The following is a 17,070-nucleotide window of genomic DNA, read 5'->3' as shown; positions in this document are numbered from 1 at the left end:
CTATTTAGGGAGTCAGAAATGCATCCTTCGTTGTTAAAAGAGGAAGTATTTATTAGAAATGGAAAATATTATTCTATACATTCCAATTCCTTCACCATTACTGCACAATACTATACAATATATGCCTTCTCTCACAGGGATACTTCCTCTAGAGCCTAATGATTGATACAAATATAATGTGATCACTGTACATGAACAAACTCGGAGAGGTCAAGGCCCTGGTCTGGGCCATGCTATGACTGTGTAGGCCTTGGCTTTGAGTACCACACTGGCTACTCCTGTCAGGTCTGGCAGAGAGGCCCGGCTTTCAGCAGGTACGAACTGGAAATCACACAACAAGTAGGCGGTGAACAGAAACAATTCCATTTTGGCCACGGCCTCCCCCAAACACAGCCGAGCGCCCCCTCCGAAAGGCAGGAGAGCACGCGTGGAGGCCCCCCCACCCTCCAGGAACCGCTCTGAAAGAGAGAGGATCTACTGTTAGTTGCTGCTGGAACTATGTTGCTGAGCCAAGTGAAAGGAATGCTAGCCTGCATCCCAAATGGTACCCTATTCCCTATATAGTGCACTACTTTTAACCTGAAACTTATGGGCCTAGATCAATAGTAATTCACTATATAGGAAATAGGATGCCATTCGGAACATTACCAGTACACTCAATAGCCCAGCACCTGGTTTGAAGGCATAGGGATCTGTCCACACTGCAGGGTCATGATGCGCCCCAAACAAATTGGGGATGATGACAGTGTTCTTAGGGATGAAGTAGCCTGCAATACTGAACACATATGGAATAGACACAGAGTTATACATAGCACATACATTGAGTATACCAAACATTAGGAACACCTTCCTAATATTGAGTTGTACCCCGCTCCCTCAGAACAGCATCAGTTCATTGGGACATGGACTACAAGGTGTCGAAAGCGTTCCACAGGGATGCTGGCCCATGTTGACTCCAATGTTTCCCACAGTTGTGTCAAGTTGGCTGGATGTCCTTTGAGTGGTGGACGATTCCTGATACACACAGGAAATTGTTGAGCGTGAAAAACCCAGCAGCGTTGCAGTTCTTGACACAAACTGATGCGCCTGGCACCTACTACCATACCCCATTCAAAGGCAATGAAATATTTTGTCTTGCCCATTCACCCTCTGAATGGCACACACACACAATCCATGTCCCAATTGTCTCAAGGATTAAAAATCCTTCTTTAACCTGTCTCCTCCCCTTCTTCTACACTGACTGAAGTGGATTTAACAAGTGACATCATTAAGAGATCATAGCTTTCACCTGGATTCACCTGGTCAGTCTGTGTCGTGGAAAGAGCAGGTATTCTTAATGTTTTGTATACTCAGTGTATAAACATGCATTAGTACAGTATGATGAGGTATTACATTTAGGTAGAAAAACGGCATAGAAGAGAAGTTGGCAAGGCAAATGTACTGTACAAAGCAGAGTAACAGCATCAAAACATAAGCTCCCATAGGATGGTGAAAGTTAAGCTGTATAGTACTTTCCCACTGTGCATTTATTGAGATGCTGTGTAGAGTAATCTTATACAGTAATGATATACACTAAAGATATACAGTAATGATATACAGTAATATGATATACAGTAAAGATATACAGTAAAGATATACAGTACTACAGTAAGTATATCTCAGAGGAGACTGGTGGGAGGGGTTATAGGAGGACAGGCTCATTGTAATGGCTGGAATGGATTTGATGGAACGGAGTCAAACACATCAAATAAATGGAAACCACATGTTTGACTCTGTTCCTTTTATTCCATTTTAGCCCGTCCTCCTATAGCTCCTCCCACCAGCCTCCTCTGGTATATCTTCCATTCACCTGCTGTCTCTGATGGCTCTGTGAGGCACGGCTAGCGGAGCCACAGGTCTGAGTCTGAGCACCTCACTGATCACAGCACACAGCACTGGCAGCCTGTGTCTGTCACTGTACTGAGGGTAGCGCCCGTCCAGCACCGAACACAACTCATCATACACTCTGTACTGCACCTAGGGGGGGGAGGAGGAGGACGAGGAGGAGAGAACCAGGGTCAGCACACTATCAAATTATGTTTTTTTGACATCATTGTAAGCCTGCCACACGCACACTATATGATACATTTAAGAATGAGTGTGAGTTTTTGTCACAACCCGGCTCGTAGGAAGTGACAAAGAGCTTTTATAGGACCAGGGCACAAATAATAGTAATCAATAATTTTGCTCTTTATTTAACCATCTTACAAATAAAACCTTAATCTAAAATTGTGAATAACTCACCACAGGTTAATGAGAAGGGTGTGCTTGAAAGGATGCACATAAATACAATATTGGGATGTATTGGAGAAAGTCTCAGTCTTAAATCATTTTCCACACAGTCTGTGCTTGTATTTAGTTTTCATGCTAGTGAGGGCTGAGAATCCACTCTCACATAGGTACGTGGTTGCAAAGGGCATCAGTGTCTTAACAGCGCGATTTGCCAAGGCAGGATACTCTGAGCGCAGCCCAATCCAGAAATCTGGCAGTGGCTTCTGATTAAATTCAATTTTCACAGAACCGCTTGTTGTAATTTCGATGAGGCTCTCTTGTTCAGATATCGGTAAGTGGACTGGAGGCAGGGCATGAAAGGGATAACGAATCCAGTTGTTTGTGTCATCCGTTTCGGGAAAGTATCTGCGTAATTGCGCACCCAGCTCACTCAGGTGCTTCGCTATATCACATTTCACATTGTCCGTAAGCTTGAGTTCATTTTCACAACAAAACATCATACAATGATGGAAAGACCTGTGTGTTGTCCTTGTTAATGCAGACAGAGAAGAACTCCAACTTCTTAATCATAGCCTCAATGTTGTCCCACACACTGATTATAGTTGTGGAGAGTCCCTGTAATCCCAGATTCAGATCATTCAGGCGAGAAAAAAACATCACCCAGATAGGCCAGTCGTGTGAGAAACTCATCAGACAAGTGAAAATTATGGTCACTAAAGAAAACTTTAAGCTCGTCTCGCAATTCCAAAAAACATGTCAATACATTGCCCCTTCATAACCAGCGCACTTCTGTATGTTGTAAAAGCGTTACATGGTCGCTGCCCATATCATTGCATAGTGCAGAAAATACATGAGAGTTCAGGGACCTTGCTTTAACAAAGTTAACCATTTTCACTGTAGTGTCCAAAACGTCTTTCAAGCTGTCAGGCATTCCCTTGGCAGCAAGAGCCTCTCGGTGGATGCTGCAGTGTACCCAAGTGGTGTCGGGAGCAACTGCTTGGACGCGCGTTACCACTCCACTATGTCTCCCTGTCATGGCTTTTGCGCCATCAGTACAGATACCAACATGAGTAGCAGCTACATTTGGCTACATACGGACCGTTAGTGGAATCCCCGCGAGAGAATAACAGTTAATGTGATTGGATGTTAATTATTTGACTAGGCTACCTGTATTTGACATTGTGTTGTTATTTCGCTGAACACTAGATGGTTTAATTTTTCTTGGGGCAGTGAAACGAGGCAACTCAGGCGAGGAAAAAAACCTTACCCAAATGTACAGCCCCGTTGGACTGTTTGAAAATGTGAAGCAGAAAACATTTTAAAAAGTGTGAATCACATTTTTATTTGACGTACTCCAGACGACATTGCGCGTACCCCTGGTGGTAGTATAGTGTATCTAGTTCTGTAGTGTAGTGTATAGAGTTCTGTAGTGTATAGAGTTCTGTAGTGTATAGAGTTCTGTAGTGTATAGAGTTCTGTAGCGTATAGAGTTCTGTAGTGTATAGAGTTCTGTAGTGTATAGAGTTCTGTAGTGTATAGAGTTCTGTAGTGTATAGAGTTCTGTAGCGTATAGAGTTCTGTAGTGTATAGAGTTCTGTAGTGTATAGAGTTCTGTAGCGTATAGAGTTCTGTAGTGTATAGAGTTCTGTAGCGTATAGAGTTCTGTAGTGTAGCGTAGTGTATAGAGTTCTGTAGTGTATAGAGTTCTGTAGCGTATAGAGTTCTGTAGTGTATAGAGTTCTGTAGTGTAGCGTAGTGTATAGAGTTCTGTAGCGTATAGAGTTCTGTAGTGTATAGAGTTCTGTAGTGTAGCGTAGTGTATAGAGTTCTGTAGCGTATAGAGTTCTGTAGCGTATAGAGTTCTGTAGCGTATAGAGTTCTGTAGCGTATAGAGTTCTGTAGTGTAGCGTAGCGTATAGAGTTCTGTAGTGTATAGAGTTCTGTAGTGTATAGAGTTCTGTAGTGTAGCGTATAGAGTTCTGTAGTGTAGCGTAGCGTATAGAGTTCTGTAGTGTAGCGTATAGAGTTCTGTAGTGTAGCGTAGCGTATAGAGTTCTGTAGTGTAGCGTAGCGTATAGAGTTCTGTAGTGTAGCGTAGCGTATAGAGTTCTGTAGTGTAGCGTATAGAGTTCTGTAGCGTATAGAGTTCTGTAGTGTAGCGTATAGAGTTCTGTAGCGTATAGAGTTCTGTAGTGTAGCGTATAGAGTTCTGTAGCGTATAGAGTTCTGTAGTGTATAGAGTTCTGTAGCGTATAGAGTTCTGTAGCGTATAGAGTTCTGTAGTGTATAGAGTTCTGTAGTGTATAGAGTTCTGTAGCGTATAGAGTTCTGTAGTGTATAGAGTTCTGTAGTGTATAGAGTTCTGTAGCGTATAGAGTTCTGTAGCGTATAGAGTTCTGTAGTGTATAGAGTTCTGTAGTGTAGCGTATAGAGTTCTGTAGTGTATAGAGTTCTGTAGTGTAGCATATAGAGTTCTGTAGCGTATAGAGTTCTGTAGTGTATAGAGTTCTGTAGCGTATAGAGTTCTGTAGTGTAGCGTATAGAGTTCTGTAGCGTATAGAGTTCTGTAGCGTATAGAGTTCTGTAGCGTATAGAGTTCTGTAGTGTATAGAGTTCTGTAGTGTAGCGTATAGAGTTCTGTAGTGTAGCGTATAGAGTTCTGTAGTGTAGCGTATAGAGTTCTGTAGCGTATAGAGTTCTGTAGTGTATAGAGTTCTGTAGTGTAGCGTATAGAGTTCTGTAGTGTAGCGTATAGAGTTCTGTAGTGTAGCGTAGCGTATAGAGTTCTGTAGTGTAGCGTATAGAGTTCTGTAGTGTATAGAGTTCTGTAGTGTAGCGTAGCGTATAGAGTTCTGTAGTGTAGTGTATAGAGTTCTGTAGTGTAGCGTAGCATATAGAGTTCTGTAGTGTATAGAGTTCTGTAGTGTAGCGTAGCGTATAGAGATCTGTAGTGTATAGAGTTCTGTAGTGTAGCATAGCGTATAGAGTTCTGTAGTGTAGCTTATAGAGTTCTGTAGTGTATAGAGTTCTGTAGTGTAGCGTAGCGTATAGAGTTCTGTAGTGTAGTGTATAGAGTTCTGTAGTGTAGCGTAGCGTATAGAGTTCTGTAGTGTAGCGTAGCGTATAGAGTTCTGTAGTGTAGCGTAGCGTATAGAGTTCTGTAGTGTATAGAGTTCTGTAGTGTAGCGTAGCGTATAGAGTTCTGTAGTGTATAGAGTTCTGTAGCGTATAGAGTTCTGTAGTCTAGCGTAGTGTATAGAGTTCTGTAGCGTATAGAGTTCTGTAGTGTATAGAGTTCTGTTGTGTAGTGTATAGAGTTCTGTTGCGTAGCGTATAGAGTTCTGTAGCGTATAGAGTTCTGTAGTGTAGCGTAGCGTATAGAGTTCTGTAGTGTAGCGTAGCGTATAGAGTTCTGTAGTGTAGCGTATAGAGTTCTGTAGTGTATAGAGTTCTGTAGTGTAGTGTAGCGTATAGAGTTCTGTAGCGTATAGAGTTCTGTAGCGTATAGAGTTCTGTAGTGTATAGTTCTGTAGTGTAGCGTAGCGTATAGAGTTCTGTAGTGTAGTGTATAGAGTTCTGTAGTGTAGCGTATAGAGTTCTGTAGCGTATAGAGTTCTGTAGCGTATAGAGTTCTGTAGTGTAGCGTAGCGTATAGAGTTCTGTAGTGTAGCGTAGCGTATAGAGTTCTGTAGTGTAGCGTATAGAGTTCTGTAGTGTATAGAGTTCTGTAGTGTAGTGTAGCGTATAGAGTTCTGTAGCGTATAGAGTTCTGTAGCGTATAGAGTTCTGTAGTGTATAGTTCTGTAGTGTAGCGTAGCGTATAGAGTTCTGTAGTGTAGTGTATAGAGTTCTGTAGTGTAGCGTATAGAGTTCTGTAGCGTATAGAGTTCTGTAGCGTATAGAGTTCTGTAGTGTATAGAGTTCTGTAGTGTATAGAGTTCTGTAGTGTATAGAGTTCTGTAGTGTATAGAGTTCTGTAGCGTATAGAGTTCTGTAGTGTATAGAGTTCTGTAGCGTATAGAGTTCTGTAGTGTAGTGTATAGAGTTCTGTAGTGTAGTGTATAGAGTTCTGTAGTGTATAGAGTTCTGTAGTGTAGCGTAGCGTATAGAGTTCTGTAGCGTATAGAGTTCTGTAGTGTATAGAGTTCTGTAGCGTATAGAGTTCTGTAGTGTATAGAGTTCTGTAGCGTATAGAGTTCTGTTGCGTATAGAGTTCTGTAGCGTATAGAGTTCTGTAGTGTAGCGTAGCGTATAGAGTTCTGTAGTGTAGCGTATAGAGTTCTGTAGTGTATAGAGTTCTGTAGTGTAGTGTAGCGTATAGAGTTCTGTAGCGTATAGAGTTCTGTAGCGTATAGAGTTCTGTAGTGTAGCGTATAGAGTTCTGTAGTGTATAGTTCTGTAGTGTAGCGTAGCGTATAGAGTTCTGTAGTGTAGTGTATAGAGTTCTGTAGTGTAGCGTAGCGTATAGAGTTCTGTAGTGTATAGAGTTCTGTTGCGTATAGAGTTCTGTTGCGTATAGAGTTCTGTAGCGTATAGAGTTCTGTAGTGTAGCGTAGTGTATAGAGTTCTGTAGTGTAGCGTAGCGTATAGAGTTCTGTAGTGTAGCGTAGCGTATAGAGTTCTGTAGTGTAGCGTAGCGTATAGAGTTCTGTAGCGTATAGAGTTCTGTAGCGTAGCATATAGAGTTCTGTAGCATATAGAGTTCTGTAGCGTATAGAGTTCTGTAGCGTATAGAGTTCTGTAGCGTAGCGTATAGAGTTCTGTAGTGTATAGAGTTCTGTAGTGTAGCGTATAGAGTTCTGTAGCGTATAGAGTTCTGTAGCGTATAGAGTTCTGTAGCGTAGCGTATAGAGTTCTGTAGCGTAGCGTATAGAGTTCTGTAGCGTAGCGTATAGAGTTCTGTAGTGTACCTCAGGCCTGTGCAGTAGGAAGGCCACAGTCCAGCTGAGCCAGGCAGCTGTTGTCTCCGTTCCCCCGATCAGAAGGTCCACAGTGGCCATGTGGACGTGAGTGTCTGTCAGGACCTGTGAATGGACCATGTCCTTACTACAGACCATGACCATGGCTGTGACCCAAATGGTGCTCTATTCTCTATATAGTGCACTGCTTTTAACCAGGGCCATGGTCAAAAGTAGTGCACTAGGGAATAGGGTGCCATTTCAGATGCGCAATATAACACTTACTATTACATATTTATAGCAAGTAGTAGGCTTATATTGTAAGCATTTGCTATGTGATTTTGATTGACTACCATGATAAAACACAGGCTGGTCTCATAGACTAGACCTAACATAGTAAACGTTAATCTGGAAAACTCAAATTAGTATGATATGTTACGTTTGGTGTGGTTACATAAGAAAGTTACTTAACACGAACGTCTAGCAATCCAAGGGTTGCGTGTTTGAATCTCGTCACGGATAACTTTTATCTAATTAGCAACTTTGCAACTACTTACTACTTTTTAGATGCTTTGCAACTACTTAGCATGTTAGCTAACCCTTCCCCTAACCAAAACTTTAACCCTTTAACCTAACTCCAAACCATAACCTTTCTAACGTTAGCCTTAGCCACCTAGCTAACGTTAGCCACAACAAATTAGAATTCGCAACATATCATACTTTTTGCAAATTGCAAACATATTGTACAAATTTCTATTAATACATACTTTACAAAACGTAACCTATAAAATTAATAGTAGTGTCCCAGATTCACTTTACTATCTTACGTCTACATCTGAGTTCAGGTTGTAAACCATGATAAGCCAGAACCTACCACACCCTGTGTTGTGTCCTGGGGCTTCCCAAGGCCGTTGAGGAGAGCGCCTGTGATGGCAATGGCGTCCTCAGATGTTTTGCTCGGTGCCTGCATCTGTGGCAGCAATTCAGTTCATATATTCCATATGCTACCAATGTACCCATATTACATTACAGATGCTTTTTTAAAACTTTGACATGATTTTCTTTGTGATTGCTGCTGGCTACTTGAACATACGTTTGAAAAAGAAGCTACAGTATTCACACCAACCCTGTACTCATCCAGATGTGTTTTGATGATTTCATCTCTCCTGGCCACCTCTTTCAGAAGACGGGAGAACGGAGGATTGGGCAATTTCTTAGACAAATGGGAACAGATCAATATAATTACATAATAGAATCACATATTCCCACTTATGTTTGCACCGTTTTAGACATTTTTAATTTGTGTATCAGAGTAGCTGTCTGTGCATGCAGTTTCCCTATCAGATAGTGTAGTATGAGTGTATAAACTTGACCAACCCTGAGCAGTGGGAAGGAGTCCAGAGCAGAGATCCAGGGAGAGCCCCATAGAGACACGATCTCATTAAGACAGCCATGCAGTCTCTGCAGCTCTGCAGAACTCTTCTCATACTGAAAGACACCGACAAATAGACAAAGGTTACAAACACAGACAAATGAATCAGTACATTACAGGAAGTCCCACTTATACCATTTACCGTTTGATACTACTGTATGTAAAGCGTCTTTGGCTCCTTGAAAAGTTATTACATTTTTTATTTTTGTATTATCATTATCATAATAATAATAATAATTATTATTATTATTATAATAATAATAATTATTATAATAATTATTATCAGTATCATAATTATTATTATTATCATTATTATTATCATTATTATTCTTATTATCATAATTACTATTATCATTATCCTTAGTATTATCATAATTATTATCAGTATTATTCTTATTTACATCACACACAGTAGTACAGTAGATGCTTTGCCAAATGTGGCATAACCCTTTTCCACCTTCTATAACATGACTTTACATTATTGATAAAGCACCAATACGTTTTTCTTTTATAAAGGATTGATAAACCCTTTCAGGTTGTTGTTAGATTAAACTGGGATATAATGAGATATTACTTCAACACTGAAACAATGTACTATTACATAACCCACTGGGCACAGACATCAGTTCAACGTTAAGTTTTGATTTACATTTGTTTGAGTTGTCAACTAACGTGAATTCAACGGGAAATCAACCAAAAATGTCACCAATGGTGATGGATTTAATGGATAATGGATTTAGGTTAAAAGTTGGGTAAAATAATAAATAAATCCCTTACGTTGATGAGTTTTTGCAAATCCAATTAGTTTTCCACGTTGATTCAACTTCATCACATAGATTTTTTTGTGTTGAAATGACTTGGAAACAATGTTGATTCAACCAGTTTTTGCCCAGTGGGAAGTTTATTGGATCAAAATGTGTTGTTGGTCAATTTGATGTCATTCGTTGCGTAAAGTTGCACAACCTTAACAGTAAACTAACCATGCATGGCTATCACTGTAAGCACACCACCCACATACCCAAAACACACGGACGACTGTGTGATCATGCTCTCCACAGCCGATGTGAGTAAGACCTTTTAACAGGTCAACATTCACAAGGCCGCAGGGCCAGACGGATTACCAGGACGTGTACTCCGAGCATGCGCTGACCAACTGGCAAGTGCCTTCACTGACATTTTCAACCTCTCCCTGTCTGAGTCTGTAATACCAACATGTTTCAAGCAGACCACCATAGTCTCTGTGCCTAAAAACACTAAGGTAATCTACCTAAATGACTACCGACCCGTAGCACTCACATCTGTAGCCATGAAGTGCTTTGAAAGGCTGGTCACGGCTCACATCAACACCATTATCCCAAAAACCCTTGATCCACTCCAATTTGCATACTGCCCCAACAGATCCACAGATGATGCAATCTCTATTGCACCCCACACTGCCCTTTCGCACCTGGACAAAAGGAACACCTATGTGAGAATGCTATTCATTGACTACAGTTCAGCGTTCAACACCATAGTGCCCTCAAAGCTCATCACTACGCTAAGGACCCTGGGACTAAACACCTCCCTCTGCAACTGGATTCTGGACTTCCTGACGGGCCACCCCCATGTGGTAAGGGTAGGTAACAACACATCCGTCACACTGATCCTCAACACGTGGGCCCCTCAGCGGTGCGTTCTCAGTCCCCTCCTGTACTCCCTGTTCACTCGTGACTGCACGGCCAGGCACGACTCCAACACCATCATTAAGTTTGCTGATGACACAACAGTGGTAGGCCTGATCACCAACAACAACGAGACAGCCTATAGGGAGGAGGTCAGAGACTTGGCCGTGTGGTGCCAGGACAACAACCTCTCCCTCAACGTGATCAAGACAAAGGAGATAATTGTGGACAATTTTTTAACTTTTTTATTTCACCTTCATTTAACCAGGTAGGCTAGTTGAGAACAAGTTCTCATTTACAACTGCGACCTGGCCAAGATAAAGCAAAGCAGTGTGACACAGACAACAACACAGAGTTACACATGGAGTAAACAATAAACAAGCCAATAACACAATAAACAAGTTAATGGCACAGTAGAAAAAAAGAAAGTCTATATACAGTGTGTGCAAAAGGCATGAGGTAGGCAATAAATAGGCCATAGGAGCGAATAATTACAATTTAGCAGATTAACCCTGGAGGGATAAATGAGCATATGATGATGTGCAAGTAGAGATACTGGTGTGCAAAAGAGCAGAAAAGTAAATGAAATAAAAACAGTATGGGTATGAGGTAGGTAGATTGGGTGGGCAATTTACAGATGGACTGTGTACAGCAGCAGCGATCGGTTAGCTGCTCAGATAGCTGATGTTTAAAGTTGGTGAGGGAAATAAAAGTCTCCAACTTTATTGATTTTTGTAATTCGTTCCAGTTACTTGTAGCAGAGAACTGGAATGAAAGGCGGCCAAATGAGGTGTTGGCTTTGGAGGTGATCAGTGAGATATACCTGCTGGAACGTGTGCTACGGGTGGGTGTTGTTATCGTGACCAGTGAACTGAGAGAAGGCGGAGCTTTACCTAGCATAGACTTATAGATGACCTGGAGCCAGTGGGTCTGGCGACGAATATGTAGCGAGGGCCAGCCGACTAGAGCATACAGGTCGCAGTGGTGGGTGGTATAAGGTGATTTGGTAACAAAACAGATGGCACTGTGATAGACTGCATCCAGTTTGCTGAGTAGAGTATTGGAAGCTATTTTGTAGATGACATCGCCGAAGTCGAGGATCGGTAGGGTAGTCAGTTTTACTAGGGTAAGTTTGGCGGTGTGGGTGAAGGAGGCTTTGTTGCGAAATAGAAAGCCGATTCTAGATTTGATTTTGGATTGGAGATGTTTAATATGAGTCTGGAAGGAGAGTTTACAGTCTAACCAGACGCCTAGGTATTTATAGTTGTTCACATATTCTAGGTTGGAACTGTCCAGGGTGGTGATGCTAGTCGGGCGGGCGGGTGCGGGCAGCGAACGGTTGAAAAGCATGCATTTGGTTTTACTAGCGTTTAACAGCAGTTGGAGGCCACGGAAGGAGTGTTGTATGGCATTGAAGCTCGTTTGGAGGTTAGTTAGCACAGTGTCCAAGGAAGGGCCAGAAGTATACAGAATGGTGTCGTCTGCATAGAGGTGGATCAGGGAATCGCCTGCTGCAAGAGCGACATCATTGATATATACCGAGAAAAGAGTCGGCCCGAGAATTGAACCCTGTGGTACCCCCATAGAGACTGCCAGAGGTCCGGACAACATGCCCTCCGATTTGACACACTGAACGGGGGGACTATTCGATGCTATTGCAGTCAGCCACAAAATGTTTTTGTGCTGGTCAAGGGCAGTCAGGTCTGAAGTGAACCAAGGGCTATATCTGTTCTTAGTTCTGCATTTTTTGGTGAGGAAATTACTTTTAAAGAATGACCAGGCATCCTCGACTGACAGGATGAGGTCAGTATCCTTCCAGGATACCCGGGCCAGGTCGATTAGAAAGGCCTGCTCGCAGAAGTGTTTTAGGGAGCATTTGACAGTGATGAGGGGTGGTCGTTTGACCGCGGATACAGGCAATGAGGCGGTGATTACTGAGATCCTGATTGAAAACAGCGGAGGTGTATTTGGAGGGCAAGTTGGTCAGGATAATGTCTATGAGGGTGCCCATGTTTACGGATTTAGGGTTGTACCTGGTGGGTTCCTTGATGATTTGTGTGAGATTGAGGGCATCTAGCTTAGATTGTAGGACTGCCGGGGTGTTACGCATATCCCAGTTTAGGTCACCTAACAGAACGAACTCTGAGGCTAGATGGGGGGCGATCTATTCACAAATGGTGTTCAGGGCACAGCTGGGAGCGTAGGGGGGTCGCTAGCAGGCGGCAACAGTGAGAGACTTATTTCTGGAGAGATTAATTTTTAAAATTAGAAGTTTGAACTGTTTGGGTATAGACCTGGAAAGTATAACAGAACTTTGCAGGCTATCTCTGCAGTAGATTGCAACTCCTCCCCCTTTGGCAGTTCTATCTTGACGGAAAAAGTTGTAGTTTGGTATGGAAATCTCAGATTTTTTGGTGGCCTTCCTAAGCCAGGATTCATACACGGCAAGGACATCAGGGTTGGCGGAGTGTGCTAAAGTAGTGAGTAAAACAAACTTAGGGAGGAGTTTTCTGATGTTGACATGCATGAAACCAAGGCTTTTCGATCACAGAAGTCAACAAATGAGGGTGCCTGGGGACACGCAGGGCCTGGGTTTACCTCCACATCACCCAAGGAACAGAGGAGGAGTAGGATGAGGGTACGGCTAAAGGATATCAAAACTGGTTGCCTAGAGCGTTGGGGACAAAGAATAAAAGGAGCAGATTTCTGGTCGTGTAGAATAGATTCAGGGCATAATGTGCAGACAGGGGTATGGTGGGGTGCGGGTACAGCGGAGGTAAGCCCAGGCACTGAGTGATGATAAGAGAGGTTGTATCTCTGGACATGCTGGTTATAATGGGTGAGGTCACCGCATGTGTGAGAGGTGGGACAAAGGAGGTATCAGAGGTATGATGAGTGGAACTAGGGGCCACATTGTAAACTAAAACAATGATAACTAACCTAAACAACAGTATACAAGGCATATTGACATTTGAGAGAGACATACAGCGAGGCATAAAGTAATCACAGGTGTTGATTGGGAGAGCTAGCTAGACAACAACGGGTGAGACAACAGGTTTGTTTTTCCAACTGTGATATATAACTGTGCTTATCGTGTCTCTGCTTTTAGATACCTTACCCACGCAGTGGTTGATAAAATACATGACTATATTTCCGTCATGGTTATCCCTTGGCCAAACCTGGTGTCTCTCTTCATTCTAATTCTGGTTATGTCCCAAATAACACCCTATTCCCTATATAGTGCACTACATTTTCACCAAAGTCCAAGTAGTGCACTATATAGGGAATAGGGTGCCACTCCTGGTGTATAAACTGAACAGACTCAGAGCACTGACAGATACCTGGCTTCAAATAGTGTTGGTTTTCTTCCAAATACTTGATTGAGCCTGCCTGGAGCAGCCAGATCAAATGTGTGTGGTTTCTATTTTTGGGACTTTTCCATTGGTTCCATTGTGCCAGGCAAGCGCAGACAACAAATACTATTTGAACCCAGGTGTGATCCTCACCTCTTTCCCAAAGGCCAGTGTGGTGATGACGTTACTGGCTGCTACAGTGAAATCCCCAGAGAGGTCCGCAGCTCTGCCATTATAGTCCAGTAGCACCTGATGGATCACAGGTCACATATTCAGATAGAAACTCCCTCACTGTAAACTAAATATCGATTGCCTCAATTTAAGAAGATGAGTTACCCCGCTGACTTGTAACTTCAACTTTTATTTTGCTGTAACTTTGTCAATTTGAAACAACTACATCGTCTTTACACAGGGCCACAAACAAGAAGTGCAACAAGTGATACGTCATTAAGTTGTGGTTGGCATGTTGCTGAGGTTGTGTTGCATTGTGTAATCTCCAGTTCAGTCAGTCAGTGTACTGGTACATGCTGGTTTACATTCCTTCTCAGAACACAGTGGATTTGTTCCATTCTGCTGTTCCCTCCCTTGGTACATAAAGTGTTCTGTGTTCCGCGCAACGGATCGAAATACCTGCACGTTGGTGTATGCTCCAGTATAGTTCATTACAATGTTTTGACCCCCAGAAAGGTCGAAGGTCTTCGTGGAGTAAACATTTGCAATAAACTATACAGGAGCATACAACCATATAATTACATACAGAACTCTAGAATGCTGAAGCTGAGAGAATATTTTTGTGAGGGTGGATACTTCACAAAAAGGAAAGCTTTATTTCTAACAATTATGAAAGATTTTAGTTCTGGTTTAACCCAGATTAGGATCCTAGCAACATGACAAACAATCATCCATCTTGGTCAGGGAAGCTTTCCTTGGGAATCTGATCAAATGTGTTAAAATGTTGTGTAAAACAATGAATTTGTACATGTACAGGTCATTCTGAAAGTATTCAGACCCTTTCTCTTTTTCCACATTTTGTTACATTACAGCCTTAATCTAAAATGGATTGAATAAATAAAAATCTTATCAATCTACACACAGTACCCCATAATGAGAAAGTGAAAACAGGTTTAGAACTGTCATGTGTTTCATCTCTACTTGTCTCAGCTGGAGGGCCTGTTTCTGGATGACACTGTGGAGCGACTGCTGGGTGCAGCGCTGCAGTGCATTATGGGCCAGACGGCGATGGGCCCTCCACTCCTCACTGTAGTCCCCCAGAGAGATGGAGCGGCCTCCCCCTGACACCACGTCTCCTGGGAGACAGAGAGAGAGAGGGAGAGGGAGGGAGGGAGGGAGAGAGGTAGAGGGAGGGAGGGAGAGGGAGGGGTAGAGAGAGGGAGGGAGGGGTAGAGGGAGAGGGGGGGAGAGGGAGGGAGGGGGGGGAGGGAGGGAGAGGGGGGAGGTAGAGGGAGGGGTAGGGAGGGAGGGGTAGAGAGAGAGAGGGGTACAAGGAGGGAGGGAGGGATGGGTAGAGGGAGGGGGAGAGGGAGGGAGAGGGAGGGGTAGAGAGAGGGAGGGGTAGAGAGAAACAGAGAGACAGGTAGAGAGAGGGAGGGAGGGGTAGAGGGAGGGAGGGGTAGAGAGAAACAGAGAGACAGGTAGAGAGACAGAGGGAGAGGGAGGGAGGGAGGGGTAGAGAGAGACAGAGGGAGAGGGAGGGAGGGAGGGGTAGAGAGAAACAGAGAGACAGAGGGAGGGAGAGAGAGAGAGAAGGAGCGAGAGGGAGGTAGGTAGGGAGAGATGGAGGGAGCGATGAGGAAGGGTGGGGTGAAATGGAGGGCGGAGAAAGAGAGTGAGGTGAAGGGTAAATCATTTGAATCAAAAGCACTGTTGGCTTAGAGTAACAGAAGTGAGTGATGGTTGCTGGGAATACTGGGGTGGTTCTAGTAACAGGTTCTTTACCGGTGTAAGAATGTGGTCTCCCAGCAAAGTCAGACCATTTCTTCACCAAGGCTTCTCTGATGATGTCACCACTGTTTAATACCACCATGGCTGCAGCAAACACAAAATACAGAGTCAAGACAAACTTACTGTAATACTGAAACCATTCACATACTGAGGATATCACATGTATAAACAACTATTCTAACTGTCTTGAAACAGAGTTAACTTGAGTCACTTGGTTGGGAGTGACTTCATTACTGGTGTTGCCACACTTGAGGCGGTAGATGTTGCCATAGCGATGTGCCAGGGAGGTCAGGTGACTGGGCAGGTGGTCGTGTGCCAGCTCCAGCATGTTGCCCAGCAGAGGGAGAGAGAGAGGGCCAGGGAGAGAGGGAGAGAGAGAACAGGGAAAGAACTGATAGAAAGAGTGCAGAAGTCTAGACCCAACAGCTTGGGATGGAGGAGGTGGATAACATACAGTAGGTACACAAAGGGAAAGTTGGTTGTCATTATCTTCATAATGTTACTGTTGACCATTGCTAATCAAGCGAAGCCATATGGAAAATGACTTGTCCTTTGACCATTTACATTGAGATTTACATAAGGCCTATTCATAGCCTCTAATCGAACGATAAGCAGAGTTCCAGGTAAAGCAGCTTTTGATATAGATTGTTGAACAGACTGTCATAGATTGTCCTAGACCCTTGAAGGGCCAATCAACAGTTGCTACATCCATGATATGTATGATATTAAGGATATGTACCCATTGATTCTTAAAGAATATAACTTATAAATGCCTTAATGAGCTTAGTTCCACTGTCGTTCCCCGTCAGAACCCAAAATATGACTTTAGTAAATGTCAACAAACACTGTAGAGCGTCAAAACATGGTTACAACTATCATGTTGATATCATGGATAGCTCTGTCTATGAATTTGAGAGAGATTACATTTCTCCAGCCACATCTCTCAGCTTTTAAACGAAACCGTGGTGGGAAGAGGGCTTTGTCTGTGTTTCAACAGCTAATTGGCCCTTTGCCTGTAGGACGTAGACTGTACAGTACATAAAGGAAGAAAGAGCATTGTATTGATTACCTGCTGACTGACATCCACTGGGTTCTCCCTGTGTAACTTTGTCTCCTTTTCCAGGGAGGTAGATCAGCAGGATCCATAACAATGTAAGCATGACCACAGCACCCACAATCACCACTGACACATACACTGTCATTATGCAGGCTTTAAGTCTCACTCTCCTTGTCCCCCAAACATCACCTTTCACTCTGCTCTTCCCTTTTATACAGGACTCCTCACAGACCCTGCATGTGCCACCCCTCTTCAGTGTTGGCATGGTCCTGCTCAAGGATGGGTAAATATTGTCTTGTCTTGACCCTCTGGATAACCAACTATTATTTCAATGTATTTATATGGTGGAAAAAAACAACAGCTGAGAAATGGTACTACGACGACTGATATCCTTGGGTATCTCACTAACATGTTGACCTGACACACCAAAGCACTG

At 43.1% G+C, this 17,070-nt stretch overlaps 1 protein-coding gene across 3 annotated transcripts; it reads right to left on the bottom strand.

Moving 5' to 3' along the window:
* Positions 1-30: 30 nt before the first annotated feature.
* Positions 31-16,835, bottom strand: LOC123723928 (steroid 21-hydroxylase). Of its 3 annotated transcripts, none has more exons than XM_045697348.2 (12): positions 16,647-16,834; positions 15,812-16,003; positions 15,572-15,661; positions 14,714-14,922; positions 13,769-13,864; positions 8,547-8,657; positions 8,296-8,382; positions 8,044-8,139; positions 7,182-7,295; positions 1,850-2,016; positions 672-775; positions 31-458 (listed from the first exon to the last, which is right to left on the bottom strand). In XM_045697348.2, exons 1-12 carry the CDS (start codon positions 16,777-16,779, stop codon positions 211-213), a joined length of 1,647 nt encoding a protein of 548 aa, XP_045553304.2. In that variant the 5' UTR covers positions 16,780-16,834; the 3' UTR covers positions 31-210. The 3 variants fall into 3 exon arrangements, with proteins under 3 accessions (XP_045553304.2, XP_045553307.2, XP_045553308.1); XM_045697351.2 differs by having other exon boundaries at positions 14,768-14,922; XM_045697352.2 differs by lacking the exon at positions 15,812-16,003 and having other exon boundaries at positions 16,647-16,835.
* Positions 16,836-17,070: the final 235 nt, after the last annotated feature.

Source organism: Salmo salar, chromosome 02 (genome assembly GCF_965601325.2).
Source record: "Salmo salar chromosome 02, fSalSal1, whole genome shotgun sequence".
NCBI lineage: Eukaryota > Metazoa > Chordata > Actinopteri > Salmoniformes > Salmonidae > Salmo > Salmo salar.
The sequence above is the reverse complement of the archived record's forward strand: the minus strand, read 5'-3'. Positions and strand labels throughout refer to the sequence as shown.